Source organism: Mixophyes fleayi, chromosome 4 (assembly GCF_038048845.1).
Source record: "Mixophyes fleayi isolate aMixFle1 chromosome 4, aMixFle1.hap1, whole genome shotgun sequence".
In the NCBI taxonomy this organism is placed as follows: Eukaryota; Metazoa; Chordata; class Amphibia; order Anura; family Limnodynastidae; genus Mixophyes; species Mixophyes fleayi.
The window spans coordinates 338,201,628-338,226,126 of NC_134405.1; the positions used below are offsets into that span (position 1 = coordinate 338,201,628).

The 24,499-nt window shown below is 42.0% G+C and overlaps 4 protein-coding genes across 4 annotated transcripts in view; 2 read left to right on the top strand and 2 right to left on the bottom strand.

Moving 5' to 3' along the window:
- LOC142153213 (sodium- and chloride-dependent betaine transporter-like) overlaps nt 1-11,911 on the bottom strand; it is a 218,681-nt gene extending 206,770 nt beyond the window's left edge. The window contains exon 1 of the mRNA XM_075210587.1: nt 11,701-11,911. Coding sequence (XP_075066688.1) covers nt 11,701-11,777 — 77 coding nt within the window. The 5' untranslated portion in view covers nt 11,778-11,911. The remainder of the gene's footprint in view (nt 1-11,700) is intronic.
- The window catches only part of LOC142153216 (E3 ubiquitin/ISG15 ligase TRIM25-like), a 93,289-nt gene that overhangs the window by 62,790 nt on the left and 6,000 nt on the right, over nt 1-24,499 (bottom strand). The window lies entirely within an intron of this gene.
- LOC142149609 (E3 ubiquitin/ISG15 ligase TRIM25-like) lies at nt 3,266-4,846 on the top strand. Its single transcript, XM_075204933.1, has one exon. The coding sequence runs from the start codon at nt 3,272-3,274 to the stop codon at nt 4,844-4,846; it is 1,575 nt and encodes a 524-aa protein (XP_075061034.1). The 5' UTR covers nt 3,266-3,271.
- On the top strand, nt 19,278-21,070 carry LOC142150313 (nuclear factor 7, ovary-like). The gene has a single exon (XM_075205524.1). It carries the CDS (start codon nt 19,278-19,280, stop codon nt 20,679-20,681), a length of 1,404 nt encoding a protein of 467 aa, XP_075061625.1. The 3' UTR covers nt 20,682-21,070.

The following is a 24,499-nucleotide window of genomic DNA, read 5'->3' on the forward strand; positions in this document are numbered from 1 at the left end:
TCTCTGCCTCCGGATTCGACAATTCTGGATCAGCTTGCTATCTTTGGGTTCGATTCAGAATAGTCTGTGAGATTAGTAATGACTTCAATTTTTGGAGCAGGGAACATTCAGACTATACCTGTTCCCAGTCAATCCCTGAAGAACTTCCAGAGGACGCGAGGTTCTCAACGTGATAGCATGTTGTCCAACAGGCACAGAATAGAAAGCAGCGGCGTCTACAGCTTCCTAATGGTTCTCGTCCTCTTTCTTCTCTTCGGTAGTGGGTAGACAAGAAGATTTTGCACTCTAATGGTGTACTTAAAGTTGGCGAGTCTAGAAGCCCACTTTTGTTCAACATCGCTCAATATGGCAGTTTGCAGATGTGCCAGCGGCTTGTTGTCAGTGCAAACAATGGCTCCCAAGTAGTTTTTGAATTTTCTGTCATTGCCCATACCAGGGCCAGGAATTCCAATATGAAAGCACTGTAGTTCTCATACTTTCTTTCAATCTTACGAAACCCCGGCTGGCCTAGGCAATTACCTTTTCTCTCCCATCCTAAACTTGCCTAGCCTGCGCCAAACCCTTTGGTACTGGCATCAGTATATACGTGAAATATTTTTTTGTAGTCAGGATAGGCCAACAAGGGTGCATCAATTAATAGAGCTTTCAGCTGGTCGAATACCTCTTGCTGCTGTCGAGTTCATTCAACAGGAACATTCCTCTGTTGCCCCTTTCTGGGTTCTCCACGCAATAATTCCTGCAAAGGAGCTGCAACCTTCACAAAACAAACCTCCTATAGTATCCTATAAATCCGAGGAACCTTCGGACTTCTTTCATGTTTTTGGGAACAGGCCAATCTCTCACTGCCCTTATCTTCTCTGGGTCTGGTGTCACTCCTTCTGAGCTGACAATGAGTCCCAAATATTGGTCTTTCGGTTTCAACAGGTGGCACTTGGACGGTTTCACCCTCAGGTCATTCCTGGCAAGCTGCTCGTAGACTTGGCTCAGATACTCCCAATGTTCCTCATATGTTCTGGAGAAGATGATGATGTCATCCAGATAGAAATTCATGTGTCCCAGACAGAATTCCATGACTTGCTGGAACGTAGCAGGAGCACTGTATAGCGAGAATGGCATCCGTTCAAACTCGAAAAGCCTAAATGCCATTTTTTCCCGATCTTCACAGGCCAGAGGAGTCTGCCAGTATCTGAGATCCAGCCTGGAGAAGTAAGCTATGGACTTCAATGTAGTCAATGATTCTTCTATCCACCCCAGAGGGTAGGCATCTTTATGGGTCACCTAATTCATCTTTCGGTAATCTATGCAGAAATGTAGGCTACCATCCTTCTTTTTTACCAGCACCAGTGGTGCAGCCCAAGGACTGTAACTGTCCCTGACCTATCCAGTGGACTTCATTCCGTTGATCATTTGCATGACCGGTTAGTACATAACTCACCTGCAGTCTGCAAGGTCCTTGCTAAAGGTCGCTTCATGTTCCTTGACCACTTGCAAGACTACTGATTTCTCCCTTCCTGTGGTGTTATCATCCTATAGTTGAATTTTTTACCACCATGTGGGTACAGGATCTGCCTCAGGATGGGTGCCGGCCACTTGACTTCTTTGGGTCACTGTAGACTCCACACCCACCACATCTTGGAATGTCACTTTGATCAGCTTTGCTACAGGTTGGTTTCGGTACAACTGGACAGGGTGATCATGCATGTTCAAAAGCCTTACAGACAATCTGTCTCTGTCAACATTCACCAAGGTATGGGCTCGAGCAAAGTCACTTTGACCCTCTGCTTTGCAGGGTTTAACAATTTCCTTGTAGTTCTGACCACTAGGCCTAATTACACTAAGTGCTGCTGCTGTATATTTGTTGTTTTTCTTATATGATCAGAGGCAAACGCAGGAATTCTAGAGGGGAGTTTCCACATCATGCAGCCAGAGTGCATGCAAGGGCCGTGGCTATCAATTGAGAGAGTGCTAGGCTGCTCTCCAACTCTTCTCATTGTCTTCAGATACATGCACAATGGTAGCCAACTGTCCTGATTTTGGTGGGACAGTCTCAATTTTATGTGTCCTGCTCAATAAGGACCTTGTCCCGACTGCAGAGTTAGTTGAAGGAATGCCCCACTTCACACTGTGCTGCTTATTAAAGGCGAGCTGCGTACATCTAACCGTAGTGTGTATTTAGCAAACTAAAGAAATGGTTAGAAACATGGGTGTAAGTGTATCTGACCTACGCCTGGTGTAAGCCAGATACATGTGCTGCTGGTGCAGAGGTACAATCATCTTGTGATAGTCGCAACTTTACATATAAACGCAATTGCGGCTTTTTAATGAATGCATTTTACTCCTGCGATTTGGGGCGGAAATGCGACCGACTCTGCATCCTCCCCCTTATGTACACTATGTGGGATGGTGTTGATAATTAAAGGACAAACTGCACATGAAAGCGCATCAATTAAACCCGCCAGGTCTAAAACTCTAATCCCGATATTTAGACCTGGCAGGTTTACAGACCGTCCAATTTATTAAGCAGCAGTTTTCCAAACCATCTCAATCCCGGTCCTTTTGGGTGGGTGGTGCTGAGCAAACAAAAATTGGAGCCCCCCCACACTTAGAGACGACTAGCCTAATGCCGAGTAGCTGAAAATATAATACAAGGATTTGTGGCACTACAAATGCCAGCATGCACATGAACAACAGTGCTTACTGTAATGTGTAGTGCCAGTGGTGAATGAGGGGTTTCTGTGTTTTATTCAATGAAATTTAGTTTACATTTTTTTAGTATTTTGCTGTTGTGGAACTACATGTCTCAGCATGCACTGGCAGCCACTGACTGGATGGCATGCTGGTGTGTTGGTATTTTCAGGAGCAATAAGAGAGAATTTTCAGTCCCATTGTGTACTACTGCTGACTTTTTTTAAATGTAATATAAAAACCAATTTCTAATTTACCTAATGATGAGGAATAAAATAAATTAACGGTTATTTATACCTTCATCAATACTATTTAATAACAAACTAATTAACTGTATTTTTGATAAAGAAACTGGGTTATCCTGCAGAATTAATATTTTTAGCTCATTAAATGACTGTTATGGCTTCCAAATCAAGCCATTTTCTGCATAATGTCTCTTTATGTATTAGCTGTGTCCCTTTGTATAACTGAGCCTATAGATATATTGTGAGTGATAAGCTCAGCCTCGCCCTGTGTGGAAAATGTGATCCCACTGGTGTCTGAGAGTGTCAGAGTCCACTTTCATTTCTCTCTTCTGCTGTCAGCGATGGCGTCTGCTGATCTGAGACGGGAGCTGGACTGTTCCATCTGCCTGAACATTTATACAGATCCTGTAACATTGAGATGTGGACACAACTTCTGCCGGGTCTGTATTGATCGTGTGCTGGATAAACAGGAGGGGTCTGGAGTTTATACCTGTCCTGAATGCAGAGCAGAGTGTCAGGAGCGTCCTGCACTGCAGAGGAACATAACTCTGTATAACATAGTGGGGAGTTTCTTGTCTACTCGGCCAGATCAGGAGGAGACTGGGATCTTCTGCACTTACTGTATTCACTCTCCTGTACCTGCTGCTAAATCCTGTCTGTTGTGTGAAGCTTCTCTGTGTGATAATCACCTGAGAGTACACAGCAAGTCAGCAGAACATGTCTTATCTGATCCCACCACTTCCCTGGGGAACAGGAAATGCTCCGTCCATAAGAAGATCCTGGAGTATTACTGCACTGAGGACGCTGCCTGTATCTGTGTGTCCTGTAGTTTGGCTGGAGAACATCAGGGACACCTGGTGGAGATGCTGGATGAGGCCTCTGAGAAGAAGAAGAAGAAACTGAGAAATGTTTTGCAGAAACTGACCACAAAGAGAGAGGAGACTGAGAAAAGAGTCCAGAGTCTGCAGGATCGCAGGAGAGAAGATCAGGAAAAAGCAGCTGATGTAACAGAGAGAGTCAATGCCCTGTTTAGAGACATCAGGAGACAGCTGGAAGACCTAGAGAAGAGAGTCCTGAGTGAGATTTCCAGGCAAGAAGAGAGCGTTTCACTCTCAGTCTCTGATCTGATCCAGCAGCTGGAAATAAAGAAGGACGAGCTGTCAAGGAAGATGCGTCACATTGAGAAGCTGTGTAACATGTCTGATCCAGTGACTGTCTTACAGGAGCCAGGCACAGGTGACTTGTGTGATACTGAGGAGGGAGAGAGACATGATGACCAGGTCCATGGTGTAGGAGATCGGGATGTGGGTCTCATCTCAGGCAAATTATACACATTATCTGATATAATAATAGATATAAATAAAGGGATCTATCTGCAGGAAGCTACAGACATATTACTGGATGTAAACACAGCTGGTAATAATATACATATATCAGGTGGCATGAAAACTGCAACCATGTCACTGGTATACCAGAATCATCCAGAAACAAAAGAGAGATTTCAGTGTAATCAGGTAATAAGCACCAGGAGATTTTCCTCAGGGCGACATTACTGGGAAGCGGATGTCAGTAAATCATGGAACTGGAAGGTAGGGATGTGTTATCCCAGTATAGACAGGGAAGGAGATAAGTCATACATTGGAGATAATAACAAGTCCTGGTGTATGTGTAAGTGGTGGTATAACAAGCAGTATTTAGTGATACATGACAGGAAAGAGATCCGGTTTCCTGACAATACTCCCTGTGATAGAGTGAGGATATATCTGGATTATGAGGCTGGACAGCTGTCCTTTTATGCTCTGTGTGACCCGATCAGACACTTACACACCGTCACTGCCACCTTCACTGAGCCCCTTCATGCTGCATTATGGGTAGGGGGAGGTTGTATAACGATATCTGGGGGATTCAGGAAATAGGAGAAATGATCATAAGAAATCTGTCCAGACAGATGAGGGGGGAGGGGGAGTCTTTTGGAATATTTAGCCAATAGAGTGAAGCAGTGGGTTGAGCTACAGGAGGATCATATTTGTGATTGGCTGCAAAAGCTACACATGAACACGTATCAACCCAGGCAGGTTTGAGATATATATATATATATATATATATATATATATATATATATATATATATATATATGTGTGTGTGTGTGTGTTGCAATTTATACCAAGCCATTCCTTATGCCATCCATATTTTAAAAATAACTAATATTTGTAATGTTATTTTGAGTTATATTTAGAAGACTGAAGTACCCCTGAATATACCTGAGGTTCCCCTTGTAGTACCAGTACAATAGGTGGAGAACCTGGGTCTAGAGCAGTTGGAGAACAATGTATGAATGTGATTTATAACACTGGAATATTATAGGCGTGCTGTGTTTCCCCAGTGTATCTGTGTCAATCGCACTGTCCCAATACTCTCCCCAATAATAGCTGGGGAGTCTTACACATACAGAGCAAGGTAGAGGGTGAGCGGGAGGTTGTGTGTCTGAGGGTGAGTGTGAGTGAGGGTGAATAAAAGGAAGCCCTCACGCCATGCACTCATATAATAACATGACTTTATCACCCCGATATTTCCTGGGATCTTATTTCTAAATTAATACTGTAATCTCGGACATTGTCAAAGGCAACTTGTAACTGTACCTAACACTAGAGTCTACCACGTTTCCACGAGATAGCGGTATAGTATGTAATATGAATATAATAACTCAGCCCAGATTATGCTGTGTGAGGTTTGTGCTGATCTTACATCTGGTGTATTACTAAGTGTTATTATTACATCTAGCAGGAGAACTAGGATCCAACAAGAAATATGTCCCCTTATCCAGGGGCAGACCTAGACGTTCTTTGGGGGGGGGGCATAGTCACACCCCCTTCAGTCTGATTGGCTGTTTCTGGTTGGCTCCACCCCCTTTGATAGGTGTCTAGGCATTTTAAATGTTATGCTTGTGCTGCTGGAGCCGTCACTGCTCTTATCTGACTGATCAGTGATTGGTCCATGCAGTATCTGTGTTATGCCTCTGCTGTATCCTCAAATTTCAATTATATTATGTGCAGTAAATGACAAATAAACAATATGAGACTGATTTATTTGTAAAACAATTTGTGATACGTGTGACATTATCTGCTGTATAAATAGAGGGTACAGCTGGCACAGTGCCGTTACCCGGCTGTGTCTGTGTAGATAGTAGGGGGTTTATCAGATGTTTCTCAGTCTTCAGTCCAACAGGAGAAACAGAACATGTAACTGTGTCCTGGAAGTCAGCAATTATTTCTTTCTTGGTGCATACAGGATATGTCCACATAGTTAAAAAAATAACAAATACATGTAATATACAAATTTTTAATAGTTGGTTACACCCCTTAGTAAAGCGTATCTAACATCTCCCTAAAATGACATAAATTCTGCTGGCTGCTCAATGTTTGGGGCGGGAACTCTCTGCAGACACGCCCAACCCAACTTCAGTGTTACTGTGTCGAAATCAGGTGTAACGTGTACAGAGCAATAGCTTACCAGTTCACTGACATCGGTACAATCACACAGCGGTGGTGGTGGCCATGTCTGCAGAGTGTTTCCAAGAGCAGGGTCCATACATTTTTAGGTTTCAGGTACATGTTAGATACACTCTAATAGAGAATGTATCTATTCAATGATTGATGAAAGGCAGGGGATAAATAAAGAAAATAGAAAAAATGGGTTTATTATATGCAATTCTGAAAATAAATGATGAATGTCCACAACAATGAAAATATAATTTTAAACATGTGATTAAGTTATATGTATATATTGTAATGTATATTATGTAATATAATTAAACTTTTCATCTAAATTAATGAAAGAATAAGTCAATTTATAAACTTATTTCTTACTTTTGGGATGTGGCCTTTGCCAAATGGGGAGTGGCTGAGCAGATCAAGGGAGGGGCCAAATCCTTGTCCTGATTTTTCTACCTATAATGTAATAATAATTTCTACCTATGATGTATATCTGTGATTGTTATAATCTGTTTGTCTCGTTCAATGATTAACAAAATAAACACTGCTCATATCAGTACACATTGCAATTCTGTTTGTTTTTCTCAAATAATATATAAAACTAGGTTTAAGTGAAGCCATAAGCTGAGGGCAATGAAAATATTGTGTATACTTTTCTCAGCACTTATCATGAAGGGTTAAGTTTTATTTACAGCCAGCCAATCACAGAGGGTGGGAGTGGTTACTGTTGATGTTATAAATTATACTGACATAGTGGGCTGGCACTCTTGGTTCCTGGATCTTCGGATACCTCCCTCTCGCCCTTCATAGATTTATTTATGCTATAATTTAATCATTTCCTTGTTTCAGAAGAGGCGCAGTAGGTGGGAGAGCAGTGCAGTCAGTGACTAATCGAAGGTGCTACCGTTGAATTGGCCGCACGTCACTGCCTTTTTCGCAGTAACCCGTCTCTTGGTCCTCTTGGGTGGAGGGTCCCTTGGCTTGCCTTGGTGCAGGCACATCAATGTGAGTCCAGAGGGGGGCAGTCGCGATGACGCCAAGTTTAGTACCGGCCAATGGTAAAGACTTGGGTTTCGTAAAGTCTTGGGGCGGTGGTAATTGATATTTACCTTACAGTTTCAAGATTGGTTGTTAGCTGACTGCTTCGCTCTCGCCGCCATCAGAGTTTAAGAAATATATTATATTAAATAAACTGAGATCTTTTTGCCAAAATTCTATATCTTGTGTCCATGTGGTTATTTTTAGTTAAGTATGGTTACTGAGTATAACACAAAAGGTATCGATGTAATGATAAGAGGTATTAATACTGAGCATTGGAAGATATTCATGAACAATCCTCCACAGACAGTCTGGTGGTAACTGACTTAATTACTTAAATAACCATACAGATGTTTCTGTAAACCTTAGTTAAGATGCCAATTATCTCTTCTTGTTAGGTTACAGTCTATTTGTGTCCTCCAGTCCATGTAATATTATGGATGGTCGCTAAATATTGCAAACAATTGATTATTTGGTGATGGTAATAGGGAAACTCCCTAGAGATAGGGGGCTTTATCCTCCAGCAGTTATATAAAGCGTACACTCTGAATAATTGTCTATATTGTTTTACCTGCCTCCCTTGCTGCAACTTTCCTTCCAAAGCACAGAAAACTTACTCAAGAAAATTAAATTGATTTGCAGCGTTGATGTTATGGGATCTTATACTTGGAAGCGAAACCTCAGACTGACCAGTATGGATAACCCGATCTTCTTGATGAGGGACCACATAGTGAGCAGAATCACTCCTAATGGGAGACTAGATGGGGGGCCAAACAAGACAACCAAAGAGTGATTCCTCCACCAACCCCTCTAATGGGGGGACACAACCCCAGACCCAAAGATGGATCAGCAACACCCGCTACAGAAATACTCTTTTAAATTTCAAATAACCGAGCAAGCAGACAGTATGTAGCCTAGGAAGGAGTAAGGCAGATGTAACATAAATATAACTAGTGTCTCTCAGATGGATAAAGGTGATGTCAATTTTAAGGACATTTTTGCTGTATTCTATGTTTTAGTCCAATCTCGGAGGTGCAGAGGTGATGTCATCACCGAACTTTATACTCCTCCATGATATGGAGACAGGTGACCTGAATTACAGCTGCTATACTCCTATAGGAATGAACTGGGATGCTTGGATCCAGGACCTACTGTTACCTGTTCTTGTACCAAGCATCATCCATGACTTCTGGGACTAAAGGTGAAAAGACCACATGATGGTCCTTTACTACAGAATCCTGTATATCCTCAGAGACTCCTCTAATGGACAAGTTCCACCTGTGGTTCCCATGTCCTATGTCCTCCTGTAGAGTTATAAGATGAGCAATCTCTTCTCTCAGGAGACTCGGTAGAATGTAAGGCTGTGTCTATTAGTTCCTCCAGTCTCTATGTACGGAGCCCGATCTGGGTAATCTCTGCTCTCAGCTCCCTAACGCCTGATCCAGAGATATAATAATAGAGGTGGATCTATATAAGCTGAGAAGCCAGCTGGTGTGACAGTAGCCCCCTGCTGACCACACTGAGCTGGTGCATGGAGCAGGGCGGAGGCTGCAGGTGAGGTCGGTGATGGACGCTCATGTCCAGCTTATACAGATATCTGTCCAGGGTCAGTCTGAGCACAGTGGTCACACAATGGGAGGAGCCAATGTAAAACATGGCAGCAACAGGTGTAATGTGCATGATAGAGTCCGGTCACAGGGCCCAGCAGAGTCACCCGTCCTCCTGTACGTCTGTGTGACAGCCACATACATCATAGATTCCCAGCCAGTGTGTCAGGACACATTTATACGTCACAGTGTCAGACTGTATGTGTCTTTATGTCCAGGGATAAAAATGTTCAAATAAAATGTGTATATGCAGCAATAATAATTATATATGAACAATTTTAAATTATAAATGAAGCAAATTAACTCTAATTATCATTGGTTTTCCAACTTTCACATTTATTTGTCACCCTGGTTCCATTATAATATTTTAACATAGACGCCACAAAATTCATTTGTTTTATGACAATAGTGTTGCCACGAATATACATAATGCGTTTGCATCTTACATGCATATAATATTTGATCCACTAAAAGGGTGCTAAAACTGTGTGGACGGGTTCCCCTCACCTCCAACTTGGTCAAACTGGCTGCCGCAGCATTAAATTGGTTCATACCCAATGCTGCTGTACCAAATGGGTTAAACCGCAGCACTAGGGGATGACAAAATGTATTAAAGGTTTATTAATTTAAATGTATATATTTAGTGTATGGGACCGTGGCACCGGTTAGTTACTGGCGTGCAGCGCTGAAATGGTTACGTCCTGACATGGGCACTGAGAGTGTAAATATATTTATTTTCATATTGTTCATGTATTGATTTATTATAAGATGTTGGATTAAGCTTGTTTCTGAAGAAAGTAAATCAAAGTTCATTAAGTCTTTTCATCTAAAAATGACCAACCAATATTTTTAACCTGAATACGCAGCAGGGGGTCGTTACCTTTCTATCCTGTGTATTCTGTCCTGTTAAAAAGATAGGGCGACTATATGAATAATGCAACAGCAAGTAATTTGTGACATCACAGATTGATGTATATTTTGTTAATTTTTTAGAGTGTGTGTGTGTCTGGTATTTGCGGGTGGTTCTGGTATTCTGGGGGAGTCTGGTATTAGGGTGTGTGTCTGGTATTTGCGGGTGGTTCTGGTATTCGGAGAGAGTCTGGTATTAGGGGTTGTGTCTGGTATTAGGGGGTGTGTCTGGTATAAGGGGGGGTGTCTGGTATAAGGGGGTGTGTCTGGTATAAGGGGGTGTGTCTGGTATAAGGGGGGGTGTCTGGTATTAGGGGGTGTGTCTGGTATTAGAGGATGGGTCTGATATTAGGGGATGTGTCTGTTATTAGGGGGTGGGGATGGTATTAGGGGGTGGGTCTGGTATTAGGGGGTGGGTCTGGTATTAGGGGTGTGTGGTAATAGGAGGTGTGTCTGTTATTAGGGGGTGGGGATGGTATTAGGAGTGGCTCTGGTATTAGGGGGTGTCTAGTATTAAAGGGGGTGTCTGGTATTAGGGGTGTGTGGTAATAGAAGGTGTGTCTGTTATTAGGGATGGGGCTGGTATTAAGGGGGTGGGTCTGGTATTAGGTGGTGGACCTGGTAGTGGGTCTTGAATTATGGGTGGGTCTGGTATTAGGGGGTGGGTCTGGTATTAGGGGGCGTGTCTGGTATTAGGGGGGTGGGTCTGGTATTAGGGGGTGGGTTTGATATATTCTTAGGGTTTGGCTGCAGCAATAATACACACTGTAGGATGTAGGATGTAACATAAATGGATAATAACACAAGTGGTAAAGAGATTGGTTTAGGAATAAGGCGCAAATAGGGCGGTAAGTGGGAGTAAAACAGGTACCTACTGCCAATAAGCGTGGATTTAGTAGGCATTCCCAAGGGAATTTATAGGCTGCATTCCCAAATCCCTTCCCTTATCCCTAAGGAGCGCAGGAGGACCATTATTTTATTTATTTTAATAACACAAGTGGTGTCTGCAGGTCACAGCACTGTACCCTGATGTGATATATACACAGACATACATAAAGATCTGCCTAAGTCGTTCAGTGGGTGGGTGTCAGTCACTGGGGGTCTTCTCAGGTATTTGATGCGTCCTGTGCTCTATTTAAACCAGGAGACTCCCCGGCTCTCAGAGTTGACTCTGGGGGGTGTTTTGTCTCCCATTCTGCTTTGGGGTCTCACAATGATATTGTGCTGCACATTATTACAAAGCTAAGTGAGGTGGAAGGTGGGGGAATAAATATATCGTAATAATTAGTCCATCAAGTTCAACCTTTCACAAATTGTAATTGCACTGATGCAGAGAAAGGGCCCATTTAGCCTCATAGGGGAAACATAAATTAGAGTCTGGACTTTCAGTTCCACTGTCCAGGCCCGAGCCGGCTCATTCATACCCAAATCTACACAGGCTGGTGCTGCAAAGTGGTACGTTAACCCTTAACGCTCTGAGCCACTGTCACTGAGCTGCCCCAACCATATTTTCTTGATAAATTGTGGCAATAAATAGTTTTCTATCTGATCAGCTGCAATAAAAACCATCCTTATCTGATAAATGGGACCAAAGTCTCACATCTTATGGATATCCCAGGTTCTCTCTCCTTAGTTCTTACTGCTGTAATCTGTTGTATGAGGATAACAGTGTAACTGCTGCATACTGAGCCCTACATAATACCCCCAATAAATAAGACCATTTACCTTGCAGACAAACTCTTCCACCCTCTCCATGGCATGGTGGGCCTGCAGGAGAGGAGCCATCCCCATAAACACTTCATCTTCCTGGACCGGCTCTTCTAAAGTGTTACACTTCTCCGAGTTCTGCAAATGGAGAAAAGACAGAAGTCACAAGTAATTCAGCAGTTGTCTCATTCTTCCCCCCAGAGCCCCCTCCCTGGTGAGGACCAGTAACAGGACAGTTATAAAGGTTACAGGGCGATACATTTGTAATCATCTCTTGTATAAGTAATATTACCAATGAAAGTAGCGAGGGGGTGAATTTCTGGTTTGTAATGAATAACTTAGTAAACCTGACATAGGGAATCATCTAAGGCTACGGACATGGGAACATAGAATGTAATAGAGATTATATTGGCACTTGTCAATTATACGGGCACCATGTAAACATAGGGGCTGATGCAGAGTGAATACTACGCATGTAGCATGTACGTTACGGGTTTTAGCTCTTGCACACTCAGACAGCGAATGCTAGCAAATACACGTATGCAGGCTCATGGCCATCTGACACTTAAGATGGCGGAACGGTGGAGAGAAGGGGTGTTATGCGGGGGTCATCCCTGCTCAATGCCTGCACGAGATCGACTGCAGGCCCACGCAGGCTCCCCGCTATTCTCTGCCGTTTACCAAACTCTGAACAGCTCTACTCTCCCATGGGCAGTTTTTCCTTCAAGAGTCATAGGCCTTTTCTCCTGTGGGACTCGGTTAGTTGTAGAGAATGGCTGCAACCTTTGGTATCCCCAATGATGCGTTCGGCTGACCTTTTCGGGCAGTTCACCCTGCCGGTCAGTGAGACTACTTGATGCTGAAGCTGAATTATCTCACTCCCCGAGTCTGCAGAGGGGGAGGGCAGCTGTCTAAACTGATGTCTGGTAGGCTAACATCCTGAAACATGCCTATTGAGGGGCGTGGGCCTCTGAGGCCAAATGATGAGCCATAGAGCATCACTGTCATCCTGTGCTCTCAGCTTCCCGGTCACCAGCTCTCTCCTAAGCATGATGGTAGCTTCCACCAAGAAGCTGCCCATGTGGTCTCCATCTGCTGACGCATCTCAATCACCTTTGGCCTCAACACCTCAGGAACCGGCTGCAGCGCTCAGAGTACGCCTTCAAGACTGTGCTCGGGGACTGTCCCTCTGACCTTACACTATGTGAACACTTCTTACCGGGTAATCACCGCCATTTCGGCTGTCACTATGTGGCTCTGAATTTGACACTCAAAATCTCAGCAGTGCCTCCAATGTAGCACCTCTTTCTCTACCCCCCTAAAAGCGGTGGTGAAATGCTGTCTTTCTTCGCTTCAGTGCCTCCACCAGAGTCTTGTATGGTGGGATGCGGACTGTAACTGGATCTACCAGGGGTTGACTCAGGAAGCCACTTGTTCCCGTTCGCACTAAACCTATGAGTAATAATAAACCACACGCTGTGGTTATAAACAATCACATGGGTGTTTATTTTGGGGGAAGTAAATGGATAATGAAGATTTAAGGAAAGAAAGACTCTGGACTGGGTAAGTGAAATAAGGGGAAGATAATAATCAATGGCAACAATACAACGAACAGTAATGACAAACATCAAGATGGCCGACACACGTGCATTCAGTGGTGCCCAGATCTCCCACAACTCACTCACACACTATGTGAAAAATATAAATCAACTATAACTTAAAGCAATAATCACAGTCCTAACAATATTAAATAGTTTAATAGTTTTAGTTTTAAATTTAGTTTTAGTTGTTTTTTTTCAATAGTTTTAGTTTAGTTTAGTTTAACTATTTAACATTGGTGCACTTGTAGAAAAATTGGTAACCTGGTCTACTTAACTTAGGTACCTTTATGTGTAACTTCTACTAGATCTCTGATTATTTGAATGTCTCTATATCGATGACAGGAAACTCAGTCTATGATACTGTGACAGGATGGACCTTCTATGCCACCCTGTCTGTTGTTGCTGGGTACCGACTGGGATTACTTTGCCACCGTCCCCTTTCTTTATCCTAAGTGCATCATTCTAAACGCAGTAGGAGGGACTTACAATGCTGCTACCATTGGACTACTTAGCGCCATCCTGCACCGCGTCCTTCTGGGTAGCTGTCGCTGCTAGTGTACCCGCTTGCTGGTACACCTGGGCTGGTACTCCTGACCTCTTGCCTTCAGATCAGGGTTGCTATGGATGGTTCCCCCCTGGTCTATCACACTGGACAGAGCTGCAGGTAGCGGACAAAGTGTTGCTACTGGAATGCTGCGTCCAAACCTCAGAACAGCTGGAAAACATATCACATTCGGGTCTAATCTGCAGGTCACAGGAATTACAGCAGGGAAGATGTTGTCAAGCAGGATCTTGAAGTGAATGATGTTTATTATCTCAAGTGTCCTAATAAGCACAGTTACATACACGAGTGTAAGGGACTAGTGATCTCCAGAAATACAGATGGTATAATACCTTACATGGCCAAACAGGGCCAGTTTTATACACATTCCGAGAAACCTCAGCAGGGGGTCCTAGATGGCTCCAACACTTCTGAAATCTTCCATCAGATCTCAGATGTAATCTAATCTTGCATCTACCACAATTTAACTTTCACATCAACCTAATTGCCTCAAATTCGCTGTCTATTCGTTAGGAGGTGTCTTGTAATGACCTCTTGCCAGGATTTCAGGCCAAAGCAGGTGTTTGTCTCCAAAGCAGGGACCAAAGGTCTCAGGAGCTCTTTGGTCATGGACTACCTTCAAGCCTGATCTTGCTATCTGTCCCTCTCTGCTCACACGTGGTTCACTAATAGCTGGACACACCCTCTCAGCACATAGGCCTTGCAATCTCCCTGTAATACTTACCTCTCCCCGATCCATGCACTGCCGGCCGCCAGACACATCCAGGTCGCGGCAGCGCCGATCATGTGATCCCCGACAGGGAATTCCAAACTCCGCCTGTCTGCATATATGCCGCTCTCTGACACACGCCTGTGTCAGAGCAACAAGTTGCATCCCTGACTTCTGCTCCTTGCTTCCTGTGTCTCCCTTGGTCCTGCTACTATATTCCAGCCTTCCAGTGTACCAGACCCGGCTTGATCTCACTACTTCTTTGGATTCTCCCTTTGGCGTGACGGACATCTGACATCGTATACAGACCCGGCAGTGCCACACCATCCTAGGCAAGGATGCTCGTTGTACATCGGACCCTGCCCCAGGTACCGTTTTTAGATTACCCTGCTGTTGGTCTATTTAATCCTCACATCTGCAAGCTCAATAGGGGCCGCGACCTGCAGTTTCTCAGCAGCCAAGCCCTTCCTGCCTTGCAGCAGTTCTTGGTGAAGACCTGAGAGGCTGTTAGACTTAGCGCCCTACTGAGCTAGTGCTAATACAGACTGAAGGACTCCCTTGGGCATAACACTCCCTCAGGCTGATAAGTAGCTGATTCTCTGCAGGGATCCGTCTACAAACCTTCCCCATGCAGCACTGCACCTAGCAGCTATTGTGATAGCTCTGGTGTCTCTATGTCTCCCTGTACACTTTGTCTCTCCAGTATAATCCCCTCTCATATCTCTCTTCTTCTCCTGCTTCTGCTTCCATGGTATATGTTTCTCTAAAAAAGGTCCATTGTCCCGACTTCTAATTACTGGTTTATCTTTCTCTAAAAAAATGTCATTATCATTATTTCTAACTCTTTCTGGTATATCTGGTATTTCTGGTCTAACTGTATATCACTCTGTTCATGAAAGGATCTGTTTCTTTGTATGTGTTCACATTTGTCATATACAATACAACTTCTATCTTCCTCTTTTGTCAATTGTGTTACACTCAAATCTATCCAACCTTTTTCAAAATATTTTAATGCAAGTTTTTCATAGTCTGAGTCTAAATCTGAATTGGAGTCATATAATGGTGCCATAAACCGAAAATGATTGTTCGGATTCTATTAATTTGTCCCTTGCACTTACTTGTGTGTGGGTATGGGAGATATGGAAATGTTGTCCTTAGACTTCTCATTTTGGACGAGGGTCATGTATTATATATGTGCCATTTTTTGCTATGGAGTTCTTTCGTTTTGCACATTGTGCAATGTTTTTAGGTCTATTCGAATGCTGTTTCTTTCTTTTCTTTAGCATCTTTGATTTTGACCTTTTCTGAATTCCATATATGTCCCTGAGTGCTTTACATTTATTTCTATTTATAATCTTATGTTCTTCTGCTTTTAATCTGGATTTGATATTATTTTCCAGATTTATAAACTCAACTTCATCTTTGTCTTAAATTAATTCATCATCAAAGAATTTAATTTCTTATGTAAGTTTTTTCATTTCATTGTTTTGTTCATCTATCAGTAAGTGTATTAACAAACAACCTTCGAAAATCTTTTGCTATTTCGTCGTAAAGGCCATATTTGATTTATAATGCGTTGGTTTCTTTTGTATATTTAGACCGTTAGGAATAATCCGTTGTTTAATGTATCAATCCAGTGTTTGTGCACTCCATCATAATTTTTCTTTTTTTAGTAATTTTTCTAATTTTAGTACTGTTTTGTAAAATGTACGTTCTTTATATATTATCTTTGTGAGTCTTCCAAATGACCAAAGTCGTTTTGGGCTAATGTTTTTCTCTCGCCTATGATGTAACTTAGTCCTATTTGTGTTTTTATCTCTATACTTGTGTTTAATACAGGTATAGTTTACAGTGCAGATCTCTGTTGCATATAATGACTGTATAGGAAAAAGGGGGTAAGAGAGCAACCTTATAGATTTCCTCCTGTATATCCCATGAGAGCAGCTGTATAAAGAGTAAGCCACACTCTAATCTCAACAATGAAAACTATTTTTTACTAGGGAATCGACCATTACAGAAGTCTCTGTACTTTGATGTAATTGCCGGTAATGATCTTCCTCGTGGAATTTGTAGTTAATTTTATGACAGAGCTGTCACAATTTTTTGGCAATTCTTTTAGACCAGACCAAATTTCAAAATGTTGTGCTGACTCATTTGCATCACCACTGGGTGTCTTGGTAAAGCTTAGTTTTTTCCTACCAGCAGTTGCCAAAGAAACTGAGGGAGAAGACGTTGTTTTGTCATGTAGCACTTGAGCTGTCAGCTTGCTGATCAAGAGCTCATTGCATCACTTGAGATCTGGGTCAGTTGGAAACAGAAGACATAACTCTTAAACCTAGGATCAAGCACAGTTGCCAAAATGTAATGATTCGATTTCAAGATGTTCATAACTCTTGGATCCTGGTGAAGCGAATAAAGTACTTAATCTACAAGTCTAACATAATTAGCGAAATTGCTTTGTTTCATCTCCTCCTTCAATTTCTCTATCTTCTTTTCCAAAATTCTAATTAGGGGAATCACTTGACTCAAGCTAACAATGTCTGAACTCACTTCACAGGTGACTACTTAGAGTGGTTTCAGCACCTTGCACAACACGGAAAGTATTCTTCACTGCGCTGGACTAAAGTACATTCCCCCTCAAATTTGATTCTTCTTGCAGCAGCTGCAATCTCCTATATGCTGTTGCGGAATGCCGAAAATGACCTGAATTATTTTGGGACACAGAAAGCATATCCTGCATCTCACTGTCGGTTCTTAAAAAGCTTGGCACCACCAAGTTGATTGTGTGAGCAAAACAGGGAATGTGATGGAATCCTCCCCGCTGTAATTCTATCACAATATTGTTGGCGTTATCAGAAATGAGATATCCTCAGGAGAGTCCAAGCGGGATAAGCCATGTTGCAATGACATCCCTTAGTTTTTCAAACAGGTTGTCAGTGGTATGCCTCTTAAATCGCTGTGATTTTGGACCTATTATGGTCACTTGTTGTTTTAATGATCACTAAATGTATGACATGTGATATGGTTTGCCACTGTAAGAAAGTATAACTATTTGAAACCTTTATCTATAAAATATCACGTATATATTTATATCAGCAATAAAATCTTAGATATATGTTATCTGATTTATATTGATACTGCTTACTGATTGCCATTTCGCCAAGGGTATCAAACCTTTTTACGTATTGCCATTTATTTAAGGGTTGGAACTTCCCTTTGACCTTCCTGGTCCCCTCAGGCAGCCTTTTCTGTTACGCATTACATATCAGGGGAGCACGGACCCCCTCCCCTATTCTTCTAGCATTGTTAACTTAGCTGCCATAAACCCATTGTTAGCTTCCTGTGTGGGGGCCCAAACAAACCAAGCACTTCAGACACAAAAGTGGCACTCTATGCCGCTGATGTGCTTGATTTGTTATACTATACCTGCTACCCCTCCTGTTTCTGTGTAAGTTTATTAAAGCTTTTTAACATATGGGTTCGTAGAAGGGCCCAAGGACAATTCCATCTTGCACCACTTTTCTTTTCTGCCACTGCTGTGTGGCAATGTTTCCTAGATGTGCTATGAACTGCCGTGTGTTTGTGCCGTTGCTCTATCGCTTAGCATCCAGCCAGCTCACTACAGTCTTTGTCCGAAAGTGTATGAAAATAATATTGTGACCTGTGAGGTGGTCAAAATTAACTGGAAATAACTGGAAATTAGTGTTATTGAGGATAATAATAATGTAGGATCAAAAAAAGATGAAAATGATGTGATTTCAGCATATTTTAGCAATTTTTTTAAAACAAAATATAGCTCCAAAACACGCTAGGGCGGTTTTGCCAAAACCAAAACACTAAGTTAATACAGATCGAAGACCAAAACCAAAACACGGGGGTCAGTGAACATTTCTAATAATAACCATTCAATTTATCAATCAGCAGTTTCGCAGACCAGGGGGAGCCGAACAAACAGTCGCGTCCCCCACAATTAAAGACGACCGGCCCAATGCTGAGTAGTTGAAAATATAGTACAAGCACTTGTGGCACTAGAAGTGCCAGCATGCACATAAACAACAGAGCTTACTGTAACTTGTAGTGCCAGTGGTGAATGAGGGGTTTCTGTGTTTTATTCAATTAAACTTTATTTTACATTTTTTGAGATTTTTGCTATTGTGGAACCACATGTCCCAGCATGCACTGACAGCCACTGACTGGAAGGCATGGTGGTGTTTAGGCATTTTCAGGAGCGATGATGAGGAATTTTCAGTCCCATAGTCCACTACTGCTGACTTTTTAAAATAAATAAAACTGTAGTATAAAAAACAGTTTCTAATAATGGTAGATAATATAATATATTAAATATACTAATACTAGTGCTAGGTTTCCCATTTATATAACCCCAGCAATTTACTATGTAATCAGGAATAAAATAAATTAACTTTTATTTATGTCTTCATTAATATCATTTAATAAAAAACTAACTAAATGTATTTTTGATAAAGCAACTGAGATATTCTCTAAATTAATACTTTTTAGCTTATTATAAATGATTGTTATGGTTTCCAAATCAAGTCCATTTTCTGCATGATGTCACTTTATGTATTAGCTGTGTCCCTTAGTATAACTGAGCCTATAGATATAATGTTAGTGACAAGCTCAGCCTCGCCCTGTGTGGAGAATGTGAACTCACTGGTTTATGAATGTCTGAGTCCACTTTTTTTTCTCTCTTCTGCTGTCAGCGATGGCGTCTGCTGATCTGAGACAGGAGCTGGACTGTTCCATCTGCCTGAACATTTATACAGATCCTGTAACATTGAGATGTGGACACAACTTCTGCCGGGTCTGTATTGATCGTGTGCTAGATACACAGAAGGGGTCTGGAGTTTATACCTGTCCTGAATGCAGAGCAGAGTGTCAGGAGCGTCCTGTACTGATAAGGAACATAACTCTGTGTAACATAGTGGGGAGTTTCCTGTCTACTCAGAACAAAAAATGCTCCATTCATAAGAAGATCCTGGAGTATTACTGCATTGAGGACGCTGACTGTATCTGTGCGTCCTGCTCTCTGATCGGGCAACACAGAGGACATCAGATGGAGTCAGTGGATGAGGCCGCTGAGAAGAAGAAGGAGAAACTGAGAAATGTTTGCCAGAAACTGAGCACAAAGAGAGAAGAGACTGAGAAAAGAGTCCAGAGACTGCAGGAGCGCATGAGAGCAGATCAGGAAAAAGCAGCTTGTGTAACAGAGACAGTCACTGCCCTGTTTAGAGACATCAGGAGACAGCTGGAAGACCTAGAGAAGAGAGTCTTGAGTGAGATCTCCAGGCAGGAAGAGAACGTTTCACGCTCAGTCTCTGATCTGATACAGCAGCTGGAAATAAAGAAGGACAAGCTGTCCAGGAAGATGTGTCACATTGAGGAGCTGTGTAACATGTGTGATCCAGTGACTGTCTTAAAGGAACCAGACACAGGTGACTTGTGTGATACCGAGGACAGTGAGAGACATGATAACCGGCTCCATGGTGTAGGAGATCTGGATGTGGGTCTTATCTCAGGGACATTACACACATTATCTGATGTAATAAGAGGCATAAATATAGGGATCTATGTGCAGGAAGCTACAGACATATTACTGGATGTAAACACAGCTGCTAATAATATACATATATCAGATGACAGGAAAACTGCATCTGTGTTACTAAATCAGAATCATCCAGAAACACCAGAGAGATTTCAGTGTGATCAGGTAATAAGCACCAGGAGATTTTCCTCAGGGCGACATTACTGGGAAGTGGAGATCAGTAAATCAAAGAGCTGGAGGGTAGGGATGTGTTATCCCTGTATAGATAGAAGAGGTCGTCAGTCATATATTGGATATAATAACAAGTCCTGGGCTTTGTGTGGGGGGTATAACAAACTGTATTCAGTGAGACATGATAGCAAAGTGATCCGGTTACATGATACTATTCCTTGTGGTAGAGTGAGGATATATCTGGATTATGAGGCTGGACAGCTGTCCTTTTATTCTCTGTGTGACCCGATAAAACACTTACACACCGTCACTGCCACCTTCACTGAGCCCCTTCATGCTGCATTATGGTTATATGGTGGTTGTATAAAGATATCTGGGGGAGTCAGGAAATAGGAGAAACGATCATAAGAAATCTGCCAAGAGTGGGTGCAGGGAATCTGGTGAAACATTTAAACAATAAAGTGGAGCAGTGGGTGGAGCTACAATTGAGCATCATATTTGTGATTGGGTACAATAACTGCACATGAATGCGCATCATTCAAACCTGCCAGGTCTAAAACCCTAATCCCAATTTTTAGACTTGGCATGTATAGAAATCATCCAATTTATTAAGCAGCCGTTTCCTTCAGCCATTGTACATCCTATTACTGCAGTCTGTGCTACACTTGTTCCTATTGGCTGTGATGTGAGAAGGGGGTGAATGGGGCGTGGTGTCTGTAAAGCAATTCCTACTGGGAATTGTAGTTCCAAAACTGTGTATCTTACATAATAGAAAGTGACTTGTACTACAACTCCCATCATGCCTCATTACTTAGCTGTATTAACTTAAAATTTGACAGAATTTCAAAATATAATTATTATTAATATATCTCTATTTTGAAAGTGCACAATATACAGGGCTCCCTCCTTATACCGCCCAATTTATAACACCACTGTCATTTACTACCTGGTACTTTCGACATTATAGAGATTTAAAATGTATTAGTGACATGATATGTCACAAGTTTTGGTCATAATTGTCAACATTTTGTGGGGAACGTCAAACAGGGTATCTCGGAGGGGTAGAGGGTGAGTGGGAGGAGGTGTGTCTGAGGGTTAGTGTGAGGGAGGGTGAATTGAAGGAAGCCCTCAGGCCATGCACTCATATAATAACATGACTTTATCACCTCGATATTTCCAGGGATCTTATTTCTACATTAATGCTGTAATCTTGGTCATTCCATAGGGCAGCCTGTAACTGTACCAAACACTAGAGTCTGCCAGGTTTCCATGAGATAGCGGTATAGTATGTAATATAAATATAATAACTTGCCCATCAGTCCAGATTATGCTGTGTGAGGTTTGTGCTGATCTTACATGTGGTGTATTACTAAGTGTTATTATTACATCTAGCAGGAGAACTAGGATCCAACAAGCAATACGTCCCCTAATCTGACTGATCAGTGATTGGTCCATGCAGTATCTGTTATGTCTCTGCTGTAACCTCAAATTTCAATTATATTATGTGCAGGAAATGACAAATAAACAATATGAGACTGATTTATTGGTAAATATATGAGGAGTGTGTGAAAATATCTGCTACATAAATAGAGGGTACAGCTGGCACAGAGCCCGTTACCCGGCTGTGTCTGTGTAGATAGTAGGGGGTTTATCAGACGTTTCACAGTCTTCAGTCCAACAGGAGAACTAGAACATGTAACTGTGCCACATAATCCTGGAAGGCAGCAATTATTTCTGATAATCTATTGGTTCATACAGGATATGTCCACATAATTCAAAAACTAGCAAATAAATGTAACATACAAATTTGTTCTATTTTCACAATTCATCTATCTGCCTCTTTTTAATAGTTGTCTAGATACACTCCTTAGTAAAGCGTATCTAACATGTACCTAAAATAACATAAGCTCTGCCAGCTGCTCAATGTTCGGGGCGGGAACTCTCTTCAGACACGCCCACCCCAACCTCCTTGTTACTGAGCCGAAATCAGCAGGTGTGAAGTGTACAGAGCAATAGCTCACTGACATCGGTACAGTCACACAGCGGTGGGGGCGGCCATGTCTGCAGAGAGCTTCCAGAGCAGGGAACATACATTTGTTGGTGTCAGGTACATGTTAGATACACTCTAATAGAGAGTGTATCTATTTAATGATAAATGAAAGCCAGGGGCTATATAAGAAAATAGAAAAAATGGGTCTATTATATGTAATTCTTAAAAATAAATAGCAAATGTCCACAGCAATGAAAATATAATTTTAAACATGCGGTTAAGTTATATAGATTTTGTAATGTATATTATGTAATATAATTAAACTTGTCATTTAATTTCATTTACAAATAAGTCAATTGCTAAATAGCTGAACAGATCAGGGGAGTGGCCAATTCCTTGTCATGATTTTTCTACCTATAATGTTGGGACGTATATCTGTGATTCTTGTAATCTGTTTGTCTCATTCAATGATTAACAAAATAAAAACTGCTCATATCAGTGCACATTGCAATTCTGTTTTGTTTTTTTTTAATAATATATAAAACTAAATAACAGTAGAAGATATTCATGATAAATACCCCACAGACAGTCTGGTGGTTACTGACTTAATTCCTTAAATAACCAGACACATGTTTCTGTAAACCTTCGTTAAGATGCCAATTATCTCTTCTTGTTAGGTTACAGTCTATTTGTGTCCTCCAGTCCATGTAATATTATGGATTGTCGCTAAATATTGTGATCACAAAACGTGGTCAGAAAGGTAATCCCTGAGTGTGAATTATTTGGTGGGGGTGGTAAGGATAGTCCCTAGAGGTAGGGGGCATTATCATCCAGCAGTCATATAAATGCTACACCCGGAATGATTGTCTATATTGTTTTGTCTGCCTTCATTACTACAACTTTGTGTCCTTCCAATGTATGGAAAACTTTCTGGAAAAAATGAAATTGATTGGCAGCGTTGATGTTATGGGATCTTATACTTGGAAGCGACACCCCGGACTGACCAGTATGGAGAACCCGGTCTTCTTCCTGGACCCCATCCCAAATAAATGTTGGCTTGCTGTATCAGAATGTGTCTCCTGTATGACAGGTATATCCGCTCTGGGGGGGGGCTTCATCTCTAATGTTTCTCATTCTTGGGGAGTTTATTACCGTAACATTTAGTGAGATTATACTAACCATTGTCAGTAAGTAGAAACATGAGCTGCAGTACACAGGTGACAAAAAATAAATAGTTAAATAGAACATATAACATTATACAGTTATAAGGACTACTAATCCAGAAGATTTTATCCAGTAAGTTCTCACATAGGGAGCAAAATCACTTCTAATGGGAGACTTTATGTGGGCCAAACAAGACAGCTGAAAAGTGACTCCTCTACCAACCCCTCTAGTGGGGGGACACAAGACCCAAAGATGGACTAGTAACATCCGCTATAGAAATACTCCTTCACCTATCAAACAGCCGAGCAAACTGACAGCCAGTAAGTAGCCTAGGAAGGAGTAAGGCAGATTGTAATATGAGTATAACTAGTGTCTCTCAGATGGATAAAGGTGATGTATATTTTAAGGACATTTTTGCTGTATTCTCTGATTTAGATCAATCTCGGAGGTGCAGAGGTGATGTCATCACTGGTCTTTATACTCCTCCATGATATGGAGACAGGTGACCTGAATTACAGCCGCTATACTCCTATAGGAATGGACCTGCAGCAAATATCTCGGACGCTGCAAGAGATTGACTGAACGAGAGACATCTTGAGAGAGAAAGACTGACCAAACGACCGACCCAGAGACATCTTGAGAGAGAGGTTGACCGAACCAGAGACATCTTGAGAGAGGGACTGACTAACTGACTGAGAGACATCCTGAGAGAATGACTGACCGCCCGAGAGACATCTTGAGAAGGAGACTGACGAGGAGACATCCTGAGAGAGTAACTGAGAAACATCCCGAGAGAGAGACTGACCGAGAGACATACTAAGAGAGAAACTGACTGACTGACCGACCAAGAGACATCCTAAGAGAGAGACTGACCGAGATACATACTAAGAGAGAAACTGACTGACTGACCGACCAAGAGACATCCTAAGAGAGAGACTGACCGAGATACATCTTGAGAGTGTCCAAGAGAAATCCTGAGACAGAGACTGACTGACCGAGAGACATCCTGAGAGTGACCGAGAGAGACTGAATGACTGACAAAGAGACATCCTGAGAG